Source organism: Eulemur rufifrons, chromosome 24, assembly GCF_041146395.1.
Source record: "Eulemur rufifrons isolate Redbay chromosome 24, OSU_ERuf_1, whole genome shotgun sequence".
Classification (NCBI taxonomy): Eukaryota; Metazoa; Chordata; class Mammalia; order Primates; family Lemuridae; genus Eulemur; species Eulemur rufifrons.
In genome coordinates, this window is record NC_091006.1 from 6,166,216 (window position 1) to 6,186,438 (window position 20,223).

The 20,223-nt window shown below is 51.7% G+C and overlaps 2 protein-coding genes and 2 pseudogenes across 2 annotated transcripts; 1 reads left to right on the forward strand and 3 right to left on the reverse strand.

The window, feature by feature from the left end:
* Nucleotides 1-1,261: 1,261 nt before the first annotated feature.
* On the reverse strand, nucleotides 1,262-1,579 carry LOC138374807 (cytochrome c-like; annotated as a pseudogene).
* Nucleotides 1,580-5,812: 4,233 nt separating this feature from the next.
* On the reverse strand, nucleotides 5,813-6,623 carry LOC138374939 (myb/SANT-like DNA-binding domain-containing protein 3 pseudogene; annotated as a pseudogene).
* Nucleotides 6,624-6,915: 292 nt separating this feature from the next.
* PSMD8 (proteasome 26S subunit, non-ATPase 8) lies at nucleotides 6,916-13,907 on the forward strand. The gene is made up of 7 exons (XM_069457017.1): nucleotides 6,916-7,309; nucleotides 8,329-8,401; nucleotides 8,521-8,623; nucleotides 9,773-9,938; nucleotides 10,938-11,038; nucleotides 12,843-12,954; nucleotides 13,691-13,907. The coding sequence occupies exons 1-7, from the start codon at nucleotides 6,947-6,949 to the stop codon at nucleotides 13,826-13,828; spliced, it is 1,056 nt and encodes a 351-aa protein (XP_069313118.1). The 5' UTR covers nucleotides 6,916-6,946; the 3' UTR covers nucleotides 13,829-13,907.
* An 845-nt stretch (nucleotides 13,908-14,752) lies between these two features.
* Nucleotides 14,753-17,699, reverse strand: GGN (gametogenetin). The gene is made up of 2 exons (XM_069458251.1): nucleotides 15,784-17,699; nucleotides 14,753-14,870 (listed from the first exon to the last, which is right to left on the reverse strand). The coding sequence occupies exons 1-2, from the start codon at nucleotides 17,652-17,654 to the stop codon at nucleotides 14,753-14,755; spliced, it is 1,989 nt and encodes a 662-aa protein (XP_069314352.1). The 5' UTR covers nucleotides 17,655-17,699.
* Nucleotides 17,700-20,223: the final 2,524 nt, after the last annotated feature.

The window sequence follows — 20,223 nt, forward strand, 5'->3', positions numbered from 1 at the left end:
CTGGAGAGGTGAGGATTTTTATCTTAGTTGTAAGTAGCTAAAATTTCAAATAGTCTACATGGCAATGATAATTTATGGGCTTTGTTAATATACGCTTCAGGTACAATTTGATCCAGAAGTCAACAATGTCCACAAGATTCTGGTTCCATTTCTCTGTAGCTCTCCCTGCTCTGCCCTCCTCTGAGTGTGGTCTCTGGCCTCAGGGCAGCCCCCCTCACCATCTGAGGCTGCACATCCACATGTCATATTGTCCAGAGAAAGAAGGGGCTCGGCTCCAACATTCAGCTGAAAATACTGCCAGTCACTCTGATTGGATGCATTTGGATCACAAGGTCGTCACCCTACCAATCACACTGCCAGAGGGATGGGAACTTCTATTAGTTTAAGCCAATCAGAGCCCACTCCTGGAACTGAGTGTAGCGTTAACCCTACACCCTACTCTGTTGCTAATGTGTTGGGCAGAGCAGTTCTTACAGGAAAATGTGCTCTCAGGAAGGGGAAAGGAAATTGGACAGACAAAAAGCAAAGCCCTCACCTTTAACAGGCTAATGAACACAAATTAAAACACCAGTGAGTCTTGCTTGGTTCTGAGACAGTGAAGGGATTTCCCTAGTATTTAAATATATTCACATAACCAATTATATACATCTTGATATAAAACCAATCTTCAATAGTTTTTTTTTTTTTTTTTTGAGACAGAGTCTCCCTCTGTTGCCCAGGCTAGAGTGCTATGGCATCAGCCTAGCTCGCAGCAACCTCCAACTCCTGGGCTCAAGCAATCCTCCTGCCTCAGCCTCCCGAGTAGCTGGGACTACAGGCATGCGCCACCATGCCCAGCCAATTTTTTCTATGTATATTTTTAGTTGTCCATATAATTTCTTCCTATTTTTTTAGTAGAGACAGGGTCTAGCTCTTGCTCAGGCTGGTCTCAAACTCTTCAATAGGTTTTAAGATGGCAATTTACCATCTTTGTGAAAAGTTGAACATTGCTAATCAAGTCCAGTCATATCTTTAGAAGGAGAAAACAGTGAAACAGTGATAGCATTTACTGAGTTGGAATTATAATACTATCAAAAATAAAAAAAACCTGATCATATCCCCTTAACAACAAGCCAATCTTTGTTAAATCAGGAATGTCCAACAAAAATATTCTGTCATTCATGATCTGAATTCTGGTGGATGAGACCAATTAAATTATATTCCACATTAAAAAAGTCATGAGACATTTCTGTTTTATAATAAATAAGGCAGTGGCCAATTATTACTCATTTGTAGCTTTTTTAAGATCAGCTATCAAGTCTGCCCTTTCTGCCTTCTTCTTAGTGCTGATGAAGACCATTGTTATTCCAGGGATGTACTTCTTGGGATTCTCCAAATACCCCATCAGTGTATCTTCTCCGCAGCTGTTGCCTTTGTTCTTATTGGTGTCTGTAGAAGAGAATCCAACAGCCTGACCTGCCTTCCACCCAAAGAGACCATGGAGATTTGGCCAAGTGTTGTGCTCGCTTCCCTTTTCCACAGTGTGGCACTACGCATACTTCTAAACAAAAAGATTCTTGCCTTTCTCAACATGACCCATATTTAATTCTCCCTATCACAATCCCAATGGCAATTTCGCAGAAATAGAAAAACGTAACCAAAAATTCATATGGAATTTCAAGGGACCCCAAATAGCCAAAAATATCTTGAAAAAGCCAAACAAAATTGGAAGACTCACACTTTCTGATTTCAAAACTTACTAGAAAGTTACAGTAATCAAAACAGTGTGGGCCGGGCGCGGTGGCTCACGCCTGTAATCCTAGCACTCTGGGAGGCCGAGGTGGGCAGATCGTTTGAGCTCAGGAGTTCGAGACCAGCCTGAGCAAGAACGAGACCCCATCTCTACTAAAAATAGAAAGAAATTATATGGACAGCTAAATATATATATAGAAAAAATTAGCCGGGCATGGTGGTGCATGCTTGTAGTCCCAACTACTCGGGAGGCTGAGACAGCAGGATCCCTTGAGCTCAGGAGTTTGAGGTTGCTGTGAGCTAGGCTGACGCCACGGCACTCACTCTAGCCTGGGCAACAAAGTGAGACTCTGTCTCAAAAAAAAAAAAAAAAAAAAAAACCAGTGTGGTACTGGTGTAAAGACAGACATGTAGACCTATATAATAAAATAGAGAACCTAGAAACAAACCTTCACATATCTGGTCAATTGATTTTTTTCTTGTTGTAGAGATGGGGGTCTCACTATGTTGCCTAGGCTGGTCTCAAACTCCTGGCCTGAAGTGCCTCTTGCCTCAGCCTTCCAGAGTGTTGGGTTACAGATATGAGCCACTGTGCCTAGCTTCAATTGATTTTTGACAAGGGTGTAAATCTCATTCAATGGGGAAGGGACACTCTTCAAACAAGTGGTTCTAGGGAAACTGTATATTCCAAAACAATGATGTTGGATTCTTACTTGATGACATATAAAAAATGTAACTCAAAATGGGTCCAATTCCTAAATTTAACAACAAAAACTATAAAACATAGGGGAAAAATCTTCATGACCTTTCATTTGGCAATGGTTTCTTAAGTATGACACCAAAAGCACAGGCAACAAAAGAAAAAATAGATAAACTGGATTTCATCAAAGAATTTAAAAATTTTGTGAATCAAAGGATACAATCAAAGGAGTGAAAAGACAACCCATAAAATGAAAGAAAATATTTGTAAATCGTGAATCTGATAAGAGATATCCCGAATATAAAGATCTCCTACAACTCAACAACAAAAAAGGCAACAACCCAAGTAAAAAATGGGCAAAGGACTTAAATAGACATTTCTCCAAAGAAGATAGATGACTTGTCAATAAGTACATGAAGAGATGTTCAATACTATCTGTAATTAGAAAAATGTAAAAGCAAAACCAGATGAAAGATCTCTACAAGGAGAACTACAAAATACTGATGAAAGAAATCCCTGATGACACAAACAAATGGAAAACATTCCATGTTCGTGGATTGGAAGAATCAATATTATTAAAAAGTGATTTACAGATTCAATGCAATTCCCATCAAAATACCATCATTTTTCACAGAATTAGAAAAAACAATCCTAAATTTCATATGGAATCAATAAAAGGGCCCAAATAGCCAATGCAATGCTAAGCAAAAAGAACAAATATGGAGGCATCACATTACCTGGCTTAAAATTATACTACAAGGCTATAGTAACCAAGATGGCATGGTACTGGTACAAAAGTAGACATGTGGATCAATGGAAGAGAATAGAGAACCCAGAATCTCCATACTGTTTTCCATAGAGGTTGTATTCAATTGCATGCCCACTAACAGTGAATAAGCCTTCCATTTTCACCACATCTGTGCCATCATCTATTGTTTTTTGACTTTTTAATAATGGCTATTCTGACAGGTATAAGATGGTATCTCATTGTGGTTTTAATTTGCATTTCCCTGGTGAGTGGTGTTGTTGAGCATTTTTCATGTTTCTTGGCCATTTGTGTATCTTCTTTTGAAAAATGTATTTTCATGTCTTTTGCTCACTTTTTAAAAATATGGTTATTTGTTTTTTTTCTTGCTGATTTGTTTGAGTTCCTTCTAGATTTTGTTTTTTGTTTTTTGTTTTTTTTTTGTTGAGACAGAGTCTCACTTTGTTGCCCAGGCTAGAGTGAGTGCCGTGGCGTCAGGTTAGCTCACAGCAACCTCAAACTCCTGGGCTTAAGCGATCCTACTGCCTCAGCCTCCCGAGTAGCTGGGACTACAGGCATGCGCCACTATGCCCGGCTAATTTTTTCTATATAGATTTTTAGGTGTCCATATAATGTCTTTCTATTTTTAGTAGAGACGGGGTCTCGCTCAGGCTGGTCTCGAACTCCTGACCTTGAGCAATCCACCCGCCTCGGCCTCCCAGAGTGCTAGGATTACAGGCGTGAGCCACCGCGCCCGGCCTTCCTTCTAGATTTTGGATATTGGTTCTTTGTCAGATGCATAATTTGAGAATATATTCTCTCATTCTGTAGGTTGTCTATTTACTCTGTTATTTCTTTTGCTGCACAGAAACTTTTTGGCTTAATTAAGTTCCATTTATTTATTTTTGTTTTTGTTGTATTAATATTTGCTTTTGGGATCTTAGTCATAAATCCTTTGCCTAGCCAATGTCCAGAAGAGTTTTTCCTGAGTTTTCTTCTAGAATTTTGTGGTGTCAGGTCTTACATGTAAGTCTTTAATTCATCTTGAGTTAATTTTTGCATATGGTGAGAGAGAGGAATCCAGTTTCATTCTTCTGCATATGGCTCCCCAATTTTCCCACACCATTTATTGAATAGGGCAACCTTTCCCCAGTGTATATTTTTGTCTGCTTCGTTGAACATCAGTTGGTTATAGATGTATGTTTTTTTTAATTTTTAATTCTTTTATTATATTATTTTCTTTCTTTCTTTTTTTTTTTTTCTTTACATGGTCCTTTGTCAGTATGGTGTATGGTTTTATTTCTGGGTACAATGTATACTATTTGGGTGACCGGTACACTAAAAGCCCCGGTACACTAAAAACACCACTATACAATTCATCCATGTAAGAAAAAAAACATTTGTACTCTCTAAATCTATTGAAATTAAAAAAAATTTTTTTTGAAAAAATTTAAAAAGTTAAACATAAAATTACTGTATCTTTTTGTTTGTTTGTTTACTGTAGGTTGAGTATTGAGGAAAGAATTACCATGTCATCCAAGAATTCCAGATACATATCTAGATATAGATCCCAAAATAATTGAAAACATATACTTTAAACAAGTACATGTACATGCATTTTCATAGCAACACCATTCACAATAGCCAAAAGATGAAAACAGTCCAAATGTTCACCAACGGAAGCATGAGTAAACAAACTGCCTAAATACATACAGTAAAATATTATTCAGTTGGGCATGGTGGCGCGTGCCTGTAGTCCCAGCTACTCAGGTGCAATATCTACGAACCAATAGAGAAAGTAGGATTTGGGGGATAAAAAATTGGGGATCCTCTGCTTTATGTGGCATTTAAAGCCATTTAAAGCCATAGGACTGGATAAGATTTGTAAATAGTTTGTGCTTATTGGTTTAAACTTGGAGAAACACGTGGAAGGATGCACTGGGAAAGAGAATAGAGAGAAAGACCTAGGTTCAAAACCCAGATGTTAGTCATTGGAAAGGTTACCCAGTCCAGGCTTTGGCCTGTCTGTAAAACATGAAGAATAACATAGCTTTCTAAATGGCTCTTCATCGCCACCTCTGGGCTGTGAGGTGCCGTCCTAGGTGGAACTTTTTTTTTTTTTTTTTTATTTCATCTTATTGTTATGGGGGATACAGAATTGCAGGTTACATACGTTGCCCATGTACCACCTTTCCCCCCAAGTCAGAGCTCCAGGAGTGTCCGTTCCCCAGGTAGTGCGTGTTGCACCCAACATGTAGGTATATGTCCATCCCCCCCCACCTCCCAACTTTTTTTTTTTTCATGGTTCTTGTATGAATTCTAATTAAGAGACATTACATTCAGAATTATAGCACTCAGTGATAATTTTCAGAAGACTATAACAGCTTCTTTGCCACTTAAGGGGTACATAGGGTGCAGCTGTTTACTTGAATGTATTCTTTTTTTTTTCTTTTTTTTATTTTTTATTATTTTCTTTTCCACATATCTAACGCCACTGTAGAATGTATTCTTAAGTGACTGACTATTGCCACTCTAATGTTCCTAGTCATAGCTCTGTTACAGGTTACTGACAAGTTCATGTTCCAGACTTTCTTTGCCAACACAGATTAATTACAAGACAGCTACCCCCAAAGTTCTTAGGGTGAATTGGGAAAGGTCCGGTTAAATGAGGAAACAGGCCATTCCTTGGTAAAAGTTTGTAGTTTTCTTTCCCAATACATCTTCTTTTTATTGAGAACTTCCATTTTTATCCTTGTGTTCCTCCTCTGCCATCTCATACTCTCGCTCTATCTGCTGGATTTTGGCCACATGCACCTCATTCATTTGTATCAGCTGCAGTTGTCAGATGGACATTTGTTGATGGTGTTCTTCCTCATGCATCTTTTTTAAAGCACTTTCCTGAGAGGTTTTGCTCCTGTAGTTTTTATTGGCTGTTATTCTGACAGCTGAACACGAGGGTTCAGGTTGGGAGGTCCCCTCACATACTGGAAAATGTATGAACTCTTTCTCATCATCGCACAGTTCTTTATTTGAAACAGCAAATGATTCTTGGGCTGCAGCATCAGGGTGGCATTCCGGCTCTTCCTCCGGAGGACTCTGTAGGAAGTAGAGCTGCTCCGAGAGCATGTTGACAATCTTCTCCTTCCCTAAGACGCAGGTACTCAGAAGTGGGCTGACACACTCCGTTCTACTTTCTCTCTCCTTTCATGGGCCATGATTTTTTTGGTCCGAGCCTTGATGTTCTCCCAGAACTTCTTCAGCTGTTTGAAATCCCGCAGCTGAGAGTTGTATTCGTTGGCAAGCGCTTGCCAGGTAGGTTGCTTGAGGTCAATAGTTCGCGCATCACTTTTCTTACATTCCAGCACATATTTGTACTTTTTCTAAAGCAAACAAAATGCTCTTTTCCAACTCTGAGTATTTAGCAGCTTTTATAATTTCGTTGTTTTGTATTTTCCATTATATTTCTCCTGGCCGTTAGCTATCCGAGTCCCATGGTGGCGCGCGCGGGCGGCCGCCCGGCGCCGGGCCTGCAGAGCGAGGGTCGCAGCGGTTGGCCCGGGACGCCCGCCCTGCCGGCACACGGCTGCCGCACCCTCGGTGGAACTTTCAAGACAGTAACGTAGCGTCCCAAACACTCAGGCTGAAGCCAGAGCAGCCATATTGATTACGGGAAGGGGTGGGGCGTTGCGACGGCTGTCATTTTCAGTTAGGCAAAACGACGGCTTTCGGTCACCATCTTGAGTGACAACGGAGGCGGAGCTCCAATTGACATGTTCATTAAGGGCAGGGCTGCGAGGGCACCTCCCAGAGAGCGACGGCCTGCCACCCGCGGCGGCCCGAGGCGGGCGGCTGTAGCCCCGCCCCCGGCCTTGGGCTCCACCTCCCGGCCCCACTTCCGCCGGGCGAGCGTCTGCCGGCGTCGCTCCCGCACTTCGGGCAGGCGGTTTGCCGCGTCACGGAAGATGGCGGCCGCGGCGGTGAACGGGGCGGCCGGCGTCTCGAGCTCCGGGCCCGCGGCGACCTCGAGCGCTGTCCTGCAGGCCGCGGCTGGCATGTACGAGCAACTCAAGGGCGAGTGGAACCGTAAAAGCCCCAATCTTAGCAAGTGCGGGGAAGAGCTCGGCCGTCTCAAGGTAGGGGTCGGCAGGCCTGGGGAAACCACTGTTGACGGGGGCGCTACGAGCGGTCTGGACCGAACCAAGTTCCGGGCCGCAGGACAGACCGCGGTGCCGACGAGATCGAGACCGGCTGGGGCATCCGACAGGGCGAAAGATTCGGAACAGGCAAAGTGAGGGCTTGGAGGAGGTCAGGAAGAGAGAGGCCTGGGACGGACCAAATGCGAGGGGTGGGGGGATGATGGAAAGATTGGTGATGGCAGGACCGATTGAGGGGTTTAAATTTTGGTGCTTGGGGGCCTAACTGGTCAGAGTGGCAGGATGAGCTTGCCAGCTTTTTCCGATGGCAGATTCCAGACAAGACCAAGTGGGGAATGAGGACTGCACCGAGTGATGAAAGAGTGAGGCTGAGAGGACGGGGTGTGTGGGGGATATGTGGTTAAGACCAGGCCAAGTTAGGGTCTGAGAGATCTGGGGCTCAGGCAGCCTGTGGGGCAGGACGGAACCAAGAAGAAATGTTCTTATAGGTAGAGAAAAAGAATATGGGGCTCAGAGTGCTGCAGACCAGCGTATTTGGGGAAGGAGCATAAGTACAGTGCGTTCGACCGAGTTGCGGAGTCTGCTGAGGAACGGTGTATGGGCTGGACTATGGGGAGAGGTTAGCGCCCATCCCTCTCTGATGTAGATTTGGGGGGTAGCCCAGCCGCCCCTTCCCCAATAGAGTGTGGGAAAGAACTGAAGGTGCTGGTATCCCCTACCCCTGTGATTCCATTGGGTCAGGCACTGAGTGTGTCCTTGTTTGTCCAGTGGAGCTATTAATTACTGTAATATGAAGTAACTCTAAATGGGCGCCCACTGTGTGCTCAGGCTCTGTTCTGTGCTTTATGAGGACTGAATCCTTTAATACTTACAACAATTTTATGAGTCAGGGATGATTAGCTCCATTTTCCAGGTGGGAAAAACAAAGCCTAGAGAAGGTAAGTAAGCTGTATTTGAAGTTCCATCTTCTTTCCTTTCTTCCCTCCCCTCCCCATCAGCTGGTTCTGCTGGAGCTCAACTTCCTGCCAACCACAGGGACCAAGCTGACCAAACAGCAGCTCATTCTGGCCCGTGAGTGTCACTGGAGTTGGTGGGGAGTGATGGGCTGGGGGAGGTGGCAGGAATGCCAGCAGTGGTGGTTGGAGAAGGGACTCCAGTCACCTCCTGAGCACCCACCCTGTCACCCACAGGTGACATACTGGAGATCGGGGCCCAGTGGAGCATCCTGCGCAAGGACATCCCCTCCTTCGAGCGCTACATGGCACAGCTCAAATGCTACTACTTTGATTACAAGTGAGGACGGGCCTTGCTCCTGATTGGAGGGGAGGGTGGTTACATGGCTCTTCTTTTATCTTTGATGCTCTAGCCACTTGGGTCATTTTCCTTCACCTGGGAACTCCTGTTCTGCTTAGTTCTGTCCCCAGAGGCTGCAGGGTCAGGGGGTTGGCCTGGCGGTCCTGAGACTGGGGTTATATGATCCAGACTGTAGGTCACCAGTCTCCGCTTGCCCATTGCCATACTACATCCTCTCTGCCCAGTGTGGCCACCATCAGCTTTCACCTTCCTGGGCCCCAGCCTTGCCCCTCTGACTCACACCCCAGTGACAAGCAGTAGGATCTTTGTGACACTAAAATTTGACACACACTGTTGATCTCTTGCTCAGAATCTTTCATGCTCTCCATGGGCCTCAGGCACAAGACCAAGTTCTTTCCTGTGGCCTCCAGTACTGTCCCACCCTGCCCCTCTGCCCATGCCCCCATCCCAGCCCTGTCTCTCCCACTGGATTGCAAGCTTCCTAAGGCAGAGCCTGGAGCTGTCCTGGTCACTGCTGTTTCCCCCACACTGCCTACCACAGGGCCAGGCCCAGAGCAAGGACTCACTAGATATGTTTTGAACATAAAACTGAATAGATTAATGGCCTGCATGAATTAATGATTAAGAATTTGACCTCAGACAAATCTGGGTTTGAAACTTCTGTTACTTCCTTATTATGTGGTCTTGGACAAAAGACCTTACTCTCTAAGTCTCAGTTTCCCCCTTAAAGTGGAGGGGGAGGGTCATGATTCTTAATGTAATCATAGCTAACACTTATACACTGTTTATTTGATTAGAATAGTAATCACTTTATCTGGGTTAAATCATTGAATTCACTTGACCCTTGTTCATTTAACCCATCTCTGTGAGATGGATACCCATTTTACAGTCTGGGAAACTGAGGCTGAGTCATTTCACTGAAGTGAAGTCACTTACTTGGATCAGTATGACTTGTAAGTGACTTCTTTGTGTGTTTTTGGGCCTCAGTTTCCTCATCTGAAAGTCCAGGATCCAATACCCCTTTAAGGATACATTACAGGACAGTTGTTAGGGTCCCTGGAGCCTGGGGTGGAGGGTTGGTAGGTCCCTAAGCCCTTCTTACCTTGGTTCCCCCTCCCTGGTCCACAGGGAGCAGCTCCCTGAGTCAGCCTACATGCACCAACTCTTGGGCCTCAACCTCCTCTTCCTGCTGTCCCAGAACCGGGTGGCTGAGTTCCACACAGAGTTGGAGCGGCTGCCTGCCAAGGACATCCAGACCAATGTCTACATCAAGCACCCTGTGTCCCTTGAGCAAGTGAGACTGCGGATGGGGAAGGGGAGGGCCTGGCTAAAGTGGGCGGTGCAGGGATAGACATTAGGGAGGGTTTTCTGAAGGATTGGCCAGGGACCACCCATGTTTCAACCCATGGACTCATTCACTTGTTCATCCAGCAAATATCGAATCCCAGCTGTGTGCCAGGCACTGTGGTAGGCTTTCAGATTGTGCAGTGAATCAAACAGATAAAATCCCTGATCTTGTGGTGGTGACATTCAGGTGAAGAAGCAGGCAGTAAACCAAAAGAGTGAGTAACCTAAGTAGCTTGTTGGATGTTAAGTGCTGTGGAGAAAAATAGAGCAGAAAGGAGGGTGGAGAGTTGAGGCCCGGGGTGAAATTTTATCTAGGGTGGTCAGGGAAGGCCTCACAGAAAAGGTGAAATTTGACAAAAGACTTGAAAAGGGTGAGGAACTGAATGATGTAGACATCCCGGTAGAGGACCAGCCAGCACAAGTATCCTGAAGCAGAGATAGGCCTACTGTGTGTGAGCGACAGCTGAGAAGACAGTGTTTCTGAAAGAGAGTGAGCAGGGACAGGGGAAAGCCTTAGGACCTGAGTTTAGGAAGTTGTTCCTGGAGCTGGGAGGATTCGGCTGGTGAGGAGAGGATGGGAGAGAGGGTAGTCACAGCAGACAGCATGGTTTGGGCAGAGGGGTGGAGAGATGAGCCTGTAATTGGAGAATAAATGAGATAATTAGATACCTGCCCAGGGCAGGCTTGGGGGGAGAGAGAGAGAGACAGAGAGAGGTGTGTGAGAGTGTGTGTTTGTGTGTGTGTGTGTGTGTGTGTGTGTTTAAAGCAGGGAGGGCTTCCTGGAAGCAGGCCTCCAGGTGAAGGTGGTACCCAGTCTGCATGGGGAAAGGAGTGGCTGTATGGCAGAGTAGGGTTCATGGGGACACTAGCAGTGCCGTGAGGCCCCAGCAGGTAGGCCTGTGCTGCCTCTTCATCCCCTTCTCTTCCCCGTGTCTGGCCTCTGCAGTACCTGATGGAGGGCAGCTACAACAAGGTGTTCCTGGCCAAGGGTAACATCCCTGCTGAGAGCTACACCTTCTTCATTGACATCCTGCTTGACACTATCAGGTATGTGGGGGGCCAGGGTCCTGTGGGCTTTGGAAAGAACTTGGACTTGAGTCAGCCCCAAATTTGAATCCCATTCCCGCCACTTGTTATCTGGAATGGGCTGGGTGTGTTTGTTTGTTTGTTTTTTGACACAGAGTTTCTCTCTGTCACTCCGGGTAGAGTGCAGTGGCATTGTCATAGCTCACAGCAACCTCAAATTTCTGGGCTCAAGTGATTCTCCTGCCTCAGCCTCCCAAGTAGCTGGGACTACAGATGCGTGCTACCATGCCTGGCTAATTTTTTCTATTTTTTGTAGAGACGGGGTCTCGCTCTTGCTCAGACTAGTCTCAAACTCCTGAGCCCAAGCGATCCTCCACCTTGGCCTCCCAGAGTGCTAGGATTACAGGCATGAGCCACCGCGCCCGGCCTGTTTGTTTGTTTTTTGACACAGAGTTTCTCTCTGTCACTCCAGGTAGAGTGCAGTGGCATTGTCATAGCTCACAGCAACCTCAAATTTCTGGGCTCAAGTGATTCTCCTGCCTCAGCCTCCCAAATAGCTGGGACTACAGATGCGTGCTACCATGCCTGGCTAATTTTTTCTATTTTTTGTAGAGACGGGGTCTCGCTCTTGCTCAGACTAGTCTCAAACTCCTGAGCCCAAGTGATCCTCCACCTTGGCCTCCCAGAGTGCTAGGATTACAGGCACGAGCCACCTTGCCCGGCCTGGGCATGTTTCTTCTCTTCCTAGCTCCTTGGTTCGCCTTTTCTGTGAACTGGGACTGGTCCTGAGATTGTGGATGATAAACCTCATCTCGCTCTGGGCTGGTTTACTTGTTTGGCCATAAGTATCAATCCTGAGCATGGGCTTGGCACCCAAATAGTGGTCAACAGACAGGGACTATGCTGCCTCCTCTTAGAAGTGCTCCAGCCCATCTCCCATCCCAGATACTCATCCAGTGAATCACCTGACCTCACCTCAGGTCACCTAAACTGTGGAACCCTCAGTTTCCCCTGCTGTAGAATGGGACCACCAAGTCCCATTGGCCCCTTGGATTGCTATATGCACAAGTGACATCACATGGGCAGGTGAACATGACATACACGTCCCTTGAGGAGTAAAAGGGTGTTGAAGTGGTGGCAGAGCTGGTTCACTTGGGCAAAGCACCAGATTGAAATGAGTTTCCATTTCTCGGGTGGCAAAGGCAAGCCTAGAGACATGGCAGGAGTGAGGAGGGGCAGGGAGTACCCAGGTACCTACCACTTGGCCTAAGAGAAACATGTCAGACACAGATGTGCTCCTCCATTCTCACTGTTTCCCCGGAGCTAAGCCCTTCCCCCACTGCAGTGACGCTGGGCCTTGCTGTGTTCTACTTCAGTGTTGTTCACGACGGGTGCCTCTTACTGGGTACGAGGAACCCCCTCGGGATCTGTGAAGTGGGGTGTAGCACCCTGGCGAAGGGGGTGTTACATGAAGAGATCCCCTCGTGTGAGTGCTGAGCTGGGTTTCAGACGGCCTGAAATCCTCGTGGCTGGGAGTGGGATTCAGAGTTTGAGCCCGAGAGTCAGCAAGATCTGGGTGTGGATCCCACCCCTGCCCCGTGGCCCTTGCTTGCTTTGCGACTCTGGTCAAGTTCCTCCCCCTCTGAGTAACTTGAGCCTTGATCAGTACATGAGCCAGGGCATGTCATATATCCCAGTCATCAGGCACCAGTGTATCAGTGCTCTGACCTCCGAAGGGTCAGAGCTGATACATATTAGGCTTAGGAGGACAGGGCCTGGAAGGTTGTCTTCGCTCAGTAATGAGAAGCTTGCTGTCTTCCCCCAGGGATGAGATTGCTGGATGCATCGAGAAGGCCTATGAGAAAATCCTTTTCACTGAGGCCACCCGTATCCTCTTCTTCAACACACCCAAAAAGATGACAGACTACGCCAAAAAGGTGGCTGGGGTGCAGGCCGGGGGGCTGTGGGGCAAAGTGGTGCACTCTAGCAGTGTGGGGCAGCCTAGAGGGGCGCGGGAGCAAGATTTCCCAGGTTTAAATGGAGCTGGGTAACTTTAGGCAAATTACCAAACCTCTCTGACCTTCCGTTTCTTTACCCATAGAATGGGGCTAGAGTTCAACACACGGGCTGACCTTCACATAGTACCCGGTACTGGGTGGAATTCAGTGCTCTGCACATATTGGCTGCCGTCCTTTTCAAAGGTGGCAGCTTTTTCTGCAAGACTTCACTTCACTTGGTCTGGAGTGTTTGAGCAGGAGTGGTGCCCCCTAGAGAAGCTGAGGCATGGCATGCAGTGACTCTGGTGTCCCAGGAGGCAGTAGGAGGACCAAGAAGAGGCTATGGAAAGCATGAAATTGAGTTTGAGTGATGGTGACAGCTGACACTGATTGCTCACTTACTCCAGGCCAAACACTATTCTCGGCACTTTAGAGGTGTTGATTCAGTGAATCCTCACGGCAGACCCAAAGAAGTGTGTGATTAGGATCCCTCCCTTGTCTCAAACATGCAGAAACTGAGGCACAGAGAGGTGAAGCTACTTGCCTAGAGTTGTCTGGGTAGAGTGGGGCTGGTGAGGAAAGAGAGCGTGGCACATGTGGGTAAATGCTGGCTCTGTGGGGTGGGGGTGGGGGGCTTTTGTGATCACCCACCCATCTAATCCCTCCCTTCCTGCAGCGAGGCTGGGTCCTGGGTCCCAACAACTACTACAGTTTTGCCAGCCAGCAGCAGAAGCCAGAAGACACCACCATTCCCTCTACGGAACTGGCCAAACAGGTCATCGAGTATGCCCGGCAGCTGGAGATGATCGTCTGAGCCCACCGGGCGGGGCGGGGCACGCCTTATTTAAAAGTTACAGTGCAGGGTTTCCTTCAATAAAGGTGGATTGACATTCTCGGTTCTGGGCCCTGTCTCCCCAATTGGAGTGGTGGGAAGACAAGTTCGTATCTCTGAAGAACTTACAGTTTTGGGGCCCTCAGAGGTTAGAGATAACACTCTCCCCCTGGATCAGCCTCTGTCCAGTGGCCATTGCTAAGAGTCCCAAACACAAGTGCCCACTGTAGGGCCTCGCAGCACAGTGGACACGTGGGAATTCTCGGCCAGTACACCAGGCTTTTTCAATGAAGGGGGTGAGGTGTCCCGTTTTTTTTAAATGTTGGCAATAAATTAAATAATTATGAAAATGATGTGCAATGGAACTCATCTGTGGGCTACCTGTTTGAGCCCTCTGTGGAGTGAGAGGTGTGGGTCCAGGCATGGGCGTGCCCTGGTTCCCACTCTGCCACATCCCCCAGCCTATGTTTCCTGTCTTGACATTCTTGGCAAGGTGTTTGAGGCACAGAGTCCAAATCTGGCTGAGCCCTTTATGGGATGAGATTTTCAAGAAAGTTCCAGAGTCAGTTTTCCCAACTGTAAACTGAGAACGATCATATCTTTCCAAAGTGGTTTGTGCTGAATTCTAAGCTTAGCACCAGGTCAGCTCAGCGAGGGGCTTCTGGTAGGTATTAAGGAGAATGAGCCTACCCCCGCCCTGGGCCCAGCAGTCTGGATGCTGGGTGAATGGAACCTCAGTTGTTGCTGCTCTGGGTTCACCCTCTTACCATTCCCAGGATGTGCTTTCATGAAGCCATGCCCCACCCAACCCCTTCAACCCTCAGCAGGTGACTGGCAGGCTGCTAGGATCTGTATTGGTAGTTTTATTGGCACGGAGGGGAAGGTGGAGGGTGCTGTGCAGACCGCTCAGTTGGAGTGAGTGGCCTGCAAGTCGTAGTGCTCCAGCCCAGCTACTAGGGAGCCGGCCAGCTTGATGGTGGCGACCCAGGGCGGCTCACTCAGGTGGTTGGTAGGTGTTCTCAGCCTAGGGGGAGGGTAGAGTCAGCAGGGCCGGGCTGCGTAGCCAGGCTCTTACCCGTTCGAGAGCTTCACTTTCCCCATCTGAATAAAGAAACTTCTGAAGGCCATGTCTGAATATCCCAAAGGCAGTTTAGGGCAGGGCTGTATCCACTTAATCTTAGTGGGAAAGCAGGGGCTGAGGCTTGGTGATAGTGTCCCAGCTGAGCCCCAAGAGGTCCAGAGCAGAGTCACCTAGTGACTCTGTCCTTAGGAGCAAAGGTCAGACTCTGGTGACCATATCAAGTTGTCCAGTGTGGGGTTAATGGGTAGCTGGAGGACAGTGTCTCCCCTGCTGTGGGGACTCTGCTGCACAAGAGCTGGGACATCAGTGCCCTCTGGTGGCCACAGCCTTGAGTCCCAGAGTCAGAAGTTGCCAAAGGTGGGAGGGGTCAGGAATCTGAGGAACTAGGCTAGGGCTTCCCCTGTGTCTAGGAAAGTTGGGGGGCCTACATTTACCCCCCATTTGGTTCCAGGAAGATAGTTATCTCCTTCCCTCTGATCCCTGGAGAGCTTGGGACATGATCCCTCTTGGTGTCCTCAGGGACAGGGTCAAGGCAGTGTATAGGGGCAGGCCAGCTGGGACCAGCTTCCCTCCCTGATGGCTCTGGAGAGTAACAGAAGGGCCAAGGGTCAACTTGGGTATGTGGATACCATAGGGCTGGGCCAAGGTGTCCCCCCCTCTCCTGTTAGGGGCCAGTATGAGATCAAGGCTCCTCTTGGTCCTGAAAGATGGGAGCTCAGCTAGGTTTGAGATGTGGCCAAGAGGAAGGCAAAGGGTCAGGACACCAAAGGGCTAAGTAGGCCTCTATCCAGGAAAGTCTAAGATTCAGGATTTCGAGGGGTATTCCCTCCCTTCCCTACTCCCCGACCTTCCTCACCAGGCAGAAACGTTGCGTGGCAGGCGGCGATGGCCTGGCTGGTGGCGGCAGTAACACTTGCAGGGACAAGAGTTAAGCACCTGGAAGGGCGGCCAGTGCCGCGCAGCGCCGATGTTAGCTGCCCCAGCCAGAGGGGCCCCGTTGACACCATTCCCTCTACCGCCGCTGTCAGTCATGGTAGCTGTAGTTCGTTCGCGAGGACCATCGCCTGGCACGCCATCTTCGCGGGTCGCGCCCCGGGCCGTGCGGGAACCCTTGTTTCTACGTGTGCGGGCCTTGATGGGTGCGGGCGTGGGCGCGGGCGGGGGCGCAGGCAGCGACGGCTCGGCAGTGGCTGGTGTTGGAGCCGGGGCTGGGGCCTGGTCGGCAGCCAAGGCGGCGGGCAGAGCAGGGGCTGGGGCGGGAGCCAGGGCTGGCTCCACGTGGCTGAGGCCTGGGGTAGGCGGGAGCACCACCGGCAGCGGCGCTGGCTGGAGCGCCGGCGGCGGCGGCGGCGTGGGCGGCGGCGGGGGCGGTGGTGTGGGTGGTGGTGCGGGCGGCGGCGGCGGCGGGGGTAAATCCTGCAGGCCTGGAGGCCCGGGGCGCTCGGGCTCGCCATTGGTGGGCGCCGGGAAGATGAACATAGGCGGCGCCAGCAAGGCAGGTGCGGGCCTCCGGGGCCCGGGAGCTGAGTGCATCTGCCCTGGTGGTGACGGAGGGGAGCCCCAGGGCCCCGAGAGCGCTGCTGCGCGCCGTCGGGGCGCCCCAACGCCTCCAGCAGCCCCGTTGAAGCGAAAGTGGCGTTCAGGGCCATCGGTAGGGCTCACCCAGTCGAATTTAGGCTTTGAACCTGGGAAGGTGGTGTAGGGTGGCGGCGGTAGGACTCGGGCGTGGGACGCGGACGCCGAAGGGGTACTAGAACACCCTTCGCCGTCTCCATCACCTCCCTCGGTTTCCTGTGCCCCTCGAGGGACCTCTGCCAAGGGTCGAGCGGCTCCAGGAGCCAGAGGCCCTTGCTTCAGGACCTCGGCATAAGAGATGGCACCGGAGGCGGCGAAGAGGCCTCCGCCTCCGCCGCTCCCGAGCGGGGCTTTGGCTGCTAAGGAACCTGAGGCTGCCGCAGGGGTAAACGGAGGCCCCGACTTGAAGGTGACTTTACATAGCAGGCTCAGGCCGGACTCGGAAGCCGCAGGCCTGGCCATTTCGCCTTCGCCTTCTTGGGGAGGTGCCCCTCCTCGAGCCCCGCCAGCGGTCTGGCCCTCGCTGCAGTGCCCAACGTGGCTTTCCGTGGGGGTTGCGGCGGGTGTGGCCAAAGCAGGAGTGATCCTGCGGTTCAAGAGCTGCCAGTCGGTAGGTGGCGGTGGTGACGGCTTCCGCGGCTCCAAAGGCGGCTGAGGTGGGGGTGGGACCCTCGGGACCGGGTCCTTTTCGGTTAGTTGCCGGGGCGGTGGCGGCAGCGGGCGGAGGCTTGGAGGGTCACCCTGGCCGCGATGGCTCGCCTCTAGCAGGTCGCGGATCCGGGGCACCGGAGTGTCGGTGGGTTTTCGCCACTTAGACGGTGCGGGCAACGGGGTCCCCATGGGGGGCGGGGGTGGTGTGGAGACCGCAGCCGCAGCCGCCTCCTCTGGAGGAGGCGTCACTGGCGAGGGCAGGTCTAAGGTCAGGGGCAGGGGCGAGGGTGAGGTCTGGGGCTCCGGAGGTACCAGGAGTCCCGGTGGCGCGGAGCTGCTAGGGAACCAGACACCCAGCCCTCGAGCCAGGCGCATGGCCGGGGAGGAAAGGATCACCTCGGGCTCCACCAGGGACGTCCGGCGGGAGTTGGAGGCGCGGTCCGAGGCCTGCTCTTTTCGGGAGCCCCCGCCCGCGGACGGCTCCGACTGCACGTTCCCCATTTCCGACAGAGGTCGGGGACTGTGGTCAGAAAACCTTCAGCCAGTCAGTCTGCCAGGGCTGTGGGGACCCCACGCGGCTGGCTGTACTTGGTCTTACCGGTCCGGACCGGCCCCGACCCTGTTCTCCAAGATCCGCTCAGGCCCTAGTCCCTGGCTCTCAACGTTCACGCTTTCTTCCCCATGGCCCCACACAGCCACTGTTCGGACACTTAGGTCCCAACCCCTTAATGTACTAAGGTACTATGCCTGTACCCTTGGCTGGTTCCTCAGATCACTTTGGCCACGTCCCAAGTAGCCAGGCTCCAAAACTAGTCTTGCCTGCCTTCTTGTCAGTCTCTCCGGCCACATCACTAGTGATGGTTATGCCCAGTAGCCTACAAGTCCTAAAAGGAGTTCAAGTTTCTCTCGCAGCACACTGGCCTGGCTCCAGAGCCCCAGGCCACGCCCCGCTTTCTGGTCCCGCCCCCGATTGTCGGGGAATCGGGCCTCATTCCCACCCTCACCCCACATCCGATACGGCCCCGCCTCTGCCTAACAAATACCAGGTATTCTGGTCATACTAATCTCTCAATCCTCGCCTCTAACCCTCTGATGCTCTCTTCTCACTCTGTCGATCTTTGGATCCCGCCCTTATCCCAGGTAGCGTCAGATTCTCAGGCCTTACTCCTGAATTTCTTTTGCCGCTCCCGGTGTATTAGCAGGTTTCAACACTCAGGCTCCACCCCTTTTCCTAAGCTCCGCCCTGGCTCCGCCTCCACCCCGAGGGCCCCACTCACCGACTCCTCCAGCCGACCAGAGTTCAGACCGCGGCCCCCTGGGCCCAGGGCAGGGTGGGGAACGGCCGTAGCAGAAATTAACCGAAAAGAACGGGGGTGAAGGCAAGTGGGCGAGACAGCGAGGGTGGACCCCGAGATCTAGGCCCCGCCCTCGGGCTCGAGGCCCCGCCCTTCTGAGAGCCAGCTTGAGCCCGGTCCCTCACGAACCTGGATCTCCCTTTGAAATACTTTGATGATGTCTTCTTCCCCGCCCCGAGGCCTTCTAGTCCTAAACTCCACCCCTTCAGGGCGTTCTCCGTAGCTCCTCCCCTTCAGAATGCTCCGCCCCTCTCCGTTATTCCCTCCCGAGGCCCCGCCCATTACGAACACTGCTACGTAGCTCCTCCCTCTTGGATCTCTCATCTGCCCCACCCCTCAGGCAATTTACCTCTAAGCTCCGCCTTTTTAAGACCCCCGCAACTGCTCTTCCCAAGACCCTATCCTTCCTCCCTCCCGCCAAGGAGGCCCATCCGCCCTGGACCCGCCCCTTCCATGACGCACGCGCCTGTCCGCGCCTTCAGCGTATAAACCTGCTCCTCACCCGGGCCCTCCGACCCCGCCCCCTTCTGAGTGCTCCCTCCTGGCCCCACCCCTTTTCGAACCCTGCCAGGCACCCAGCCCCTCCCGTTCAGAACCCAAAGCGTAGACCACCGCCTCTTTAGAATCCTGAGACCGGTCCCTGTTCCTGTCCCCTCCTCACATCATCAGGGATCAATGGCGCAGATGGGTACAAAAGTGGGGGATCCCCTCTGGATCTTAAGAAAATGGGGGTTGGGGGGCTGTACGCTGGAGCGAGTGCCGGGCTCTAGGACCCAGCGGGCAAGTACGCCCGCCGCGCTCTTACCCCTCCCCCAAGCCGCCCCCTCCCCCCCCGCCCGTCTCCCAGGTTCCCCCTCCCTCCCCCCTCACCCCGGCTCCCGGTGCCCGTCTCCAGCGCCGCCGGAGCCAGCGAGGGAGCCGGAGCGAACAGGAGGAGGAGCAGGCCGCGTCGCCGCCGCTCGGAGCCCGGCCGGAGCCTCCCAGGCAGGTGCCGAGGGGGGCGAGGGGGCGGGGGCTGACAGACCGGCTGTACCGATGAGGGGGCGGTCAGGACCGCGCTGCGCCTTCTGCCCACCGGGCGCCCCCCCGGACCCCGGCTGGGAGGACAAGGGAGTGGAGACCCCCAAACTGCGCGGCAGCCATTTGGGGTACCAGTCTCCATTTGGGGGACCTGGAATTCCTCTGAGGACTCCCCATTCACAAAATTCCGTCCTGGACCCCCACCATTGAGGAACTCAGAGGACCACTCCCCCCAGGGAACATGGATGTGTGGGGAGCGTAGGACACCCTGAAATCCCGGTGCCCCATTCCAGCTAGGCCCTGGGGGGACCCCTGCCCTCTTTCCCTACTTCACCTGTTGTCGGGGGAGGCGGGCGGACAAAGGAAGCAGCGTCACGTGACTGCTCATTCACAAAATCCCATCCCATTGAGTAAAGGGGGCTGGGGGCGCTGCGGCCGCCCCTTCCCCTCCTGAAGGGCCGGGGAAGCCCGGCAGCTTGCAGGTGGGGGAGGGGGCTAGAGCGCGCCTGGGTCCCTAAGGTCGGGACGCCAGGGTTCCGTGCTGGGAGGCAGTGAGGGGCTAGACGCTGATCCCGATTACTGGGTAGAGGGCTACATCCCCTGAGCTGGGGGGCGGGGTAAAATGGTTCTGAAGGATGCTGGGGCTGGGGTGGGGGAGGGATCAATCTCTTCCCCCCATCTCTCCCCCTTGGCTT

What these genes read in the sequence shown, in the direction of transcription:
- PSMD8 (XM_069457017.1), top strand. Translation starts at nt 6,947, where the DNA reads ATGTTCATTAAGGGCAGGGCTGCGAGGGCACCTCCCAGAGAGCGACGG. An exon ending in ACAGCAGCTCATTCTGGCCC is followed by an intron (nt 8,402 to 8,520) that starts GTGAGTGTCACT and finishes TGTCACCCACAG; the next exon opens with GTGACATACTGGAGATCGGG. An exon ending in ACCCTGTGTCCCTTGAGCAA is followed by an intron (nt 9,939 to 10,937) that starts GTGAGACTGCGG and finishes TGGCCTCTGCAG; the next exon opens with TACCTGATGGAGGGCAGCTA.
- GGN (XM_069458251.1), bottom strand. Translation starts at nt 17,654, where the DNA reads ATGGGGAACGTGCAGTCGGAGCCGTCCGCGGGCGGGGGCTCCCGAAAA. An exon ending in CCACGCAACGTTTCTGCCTG is followed by an intron (nt 14,871 to 15,783) that starts GTGAGGAAGGTC and finishes CCCTCCCCCTAG; the next exon opens with GCTGAGAACACCTACCAACC.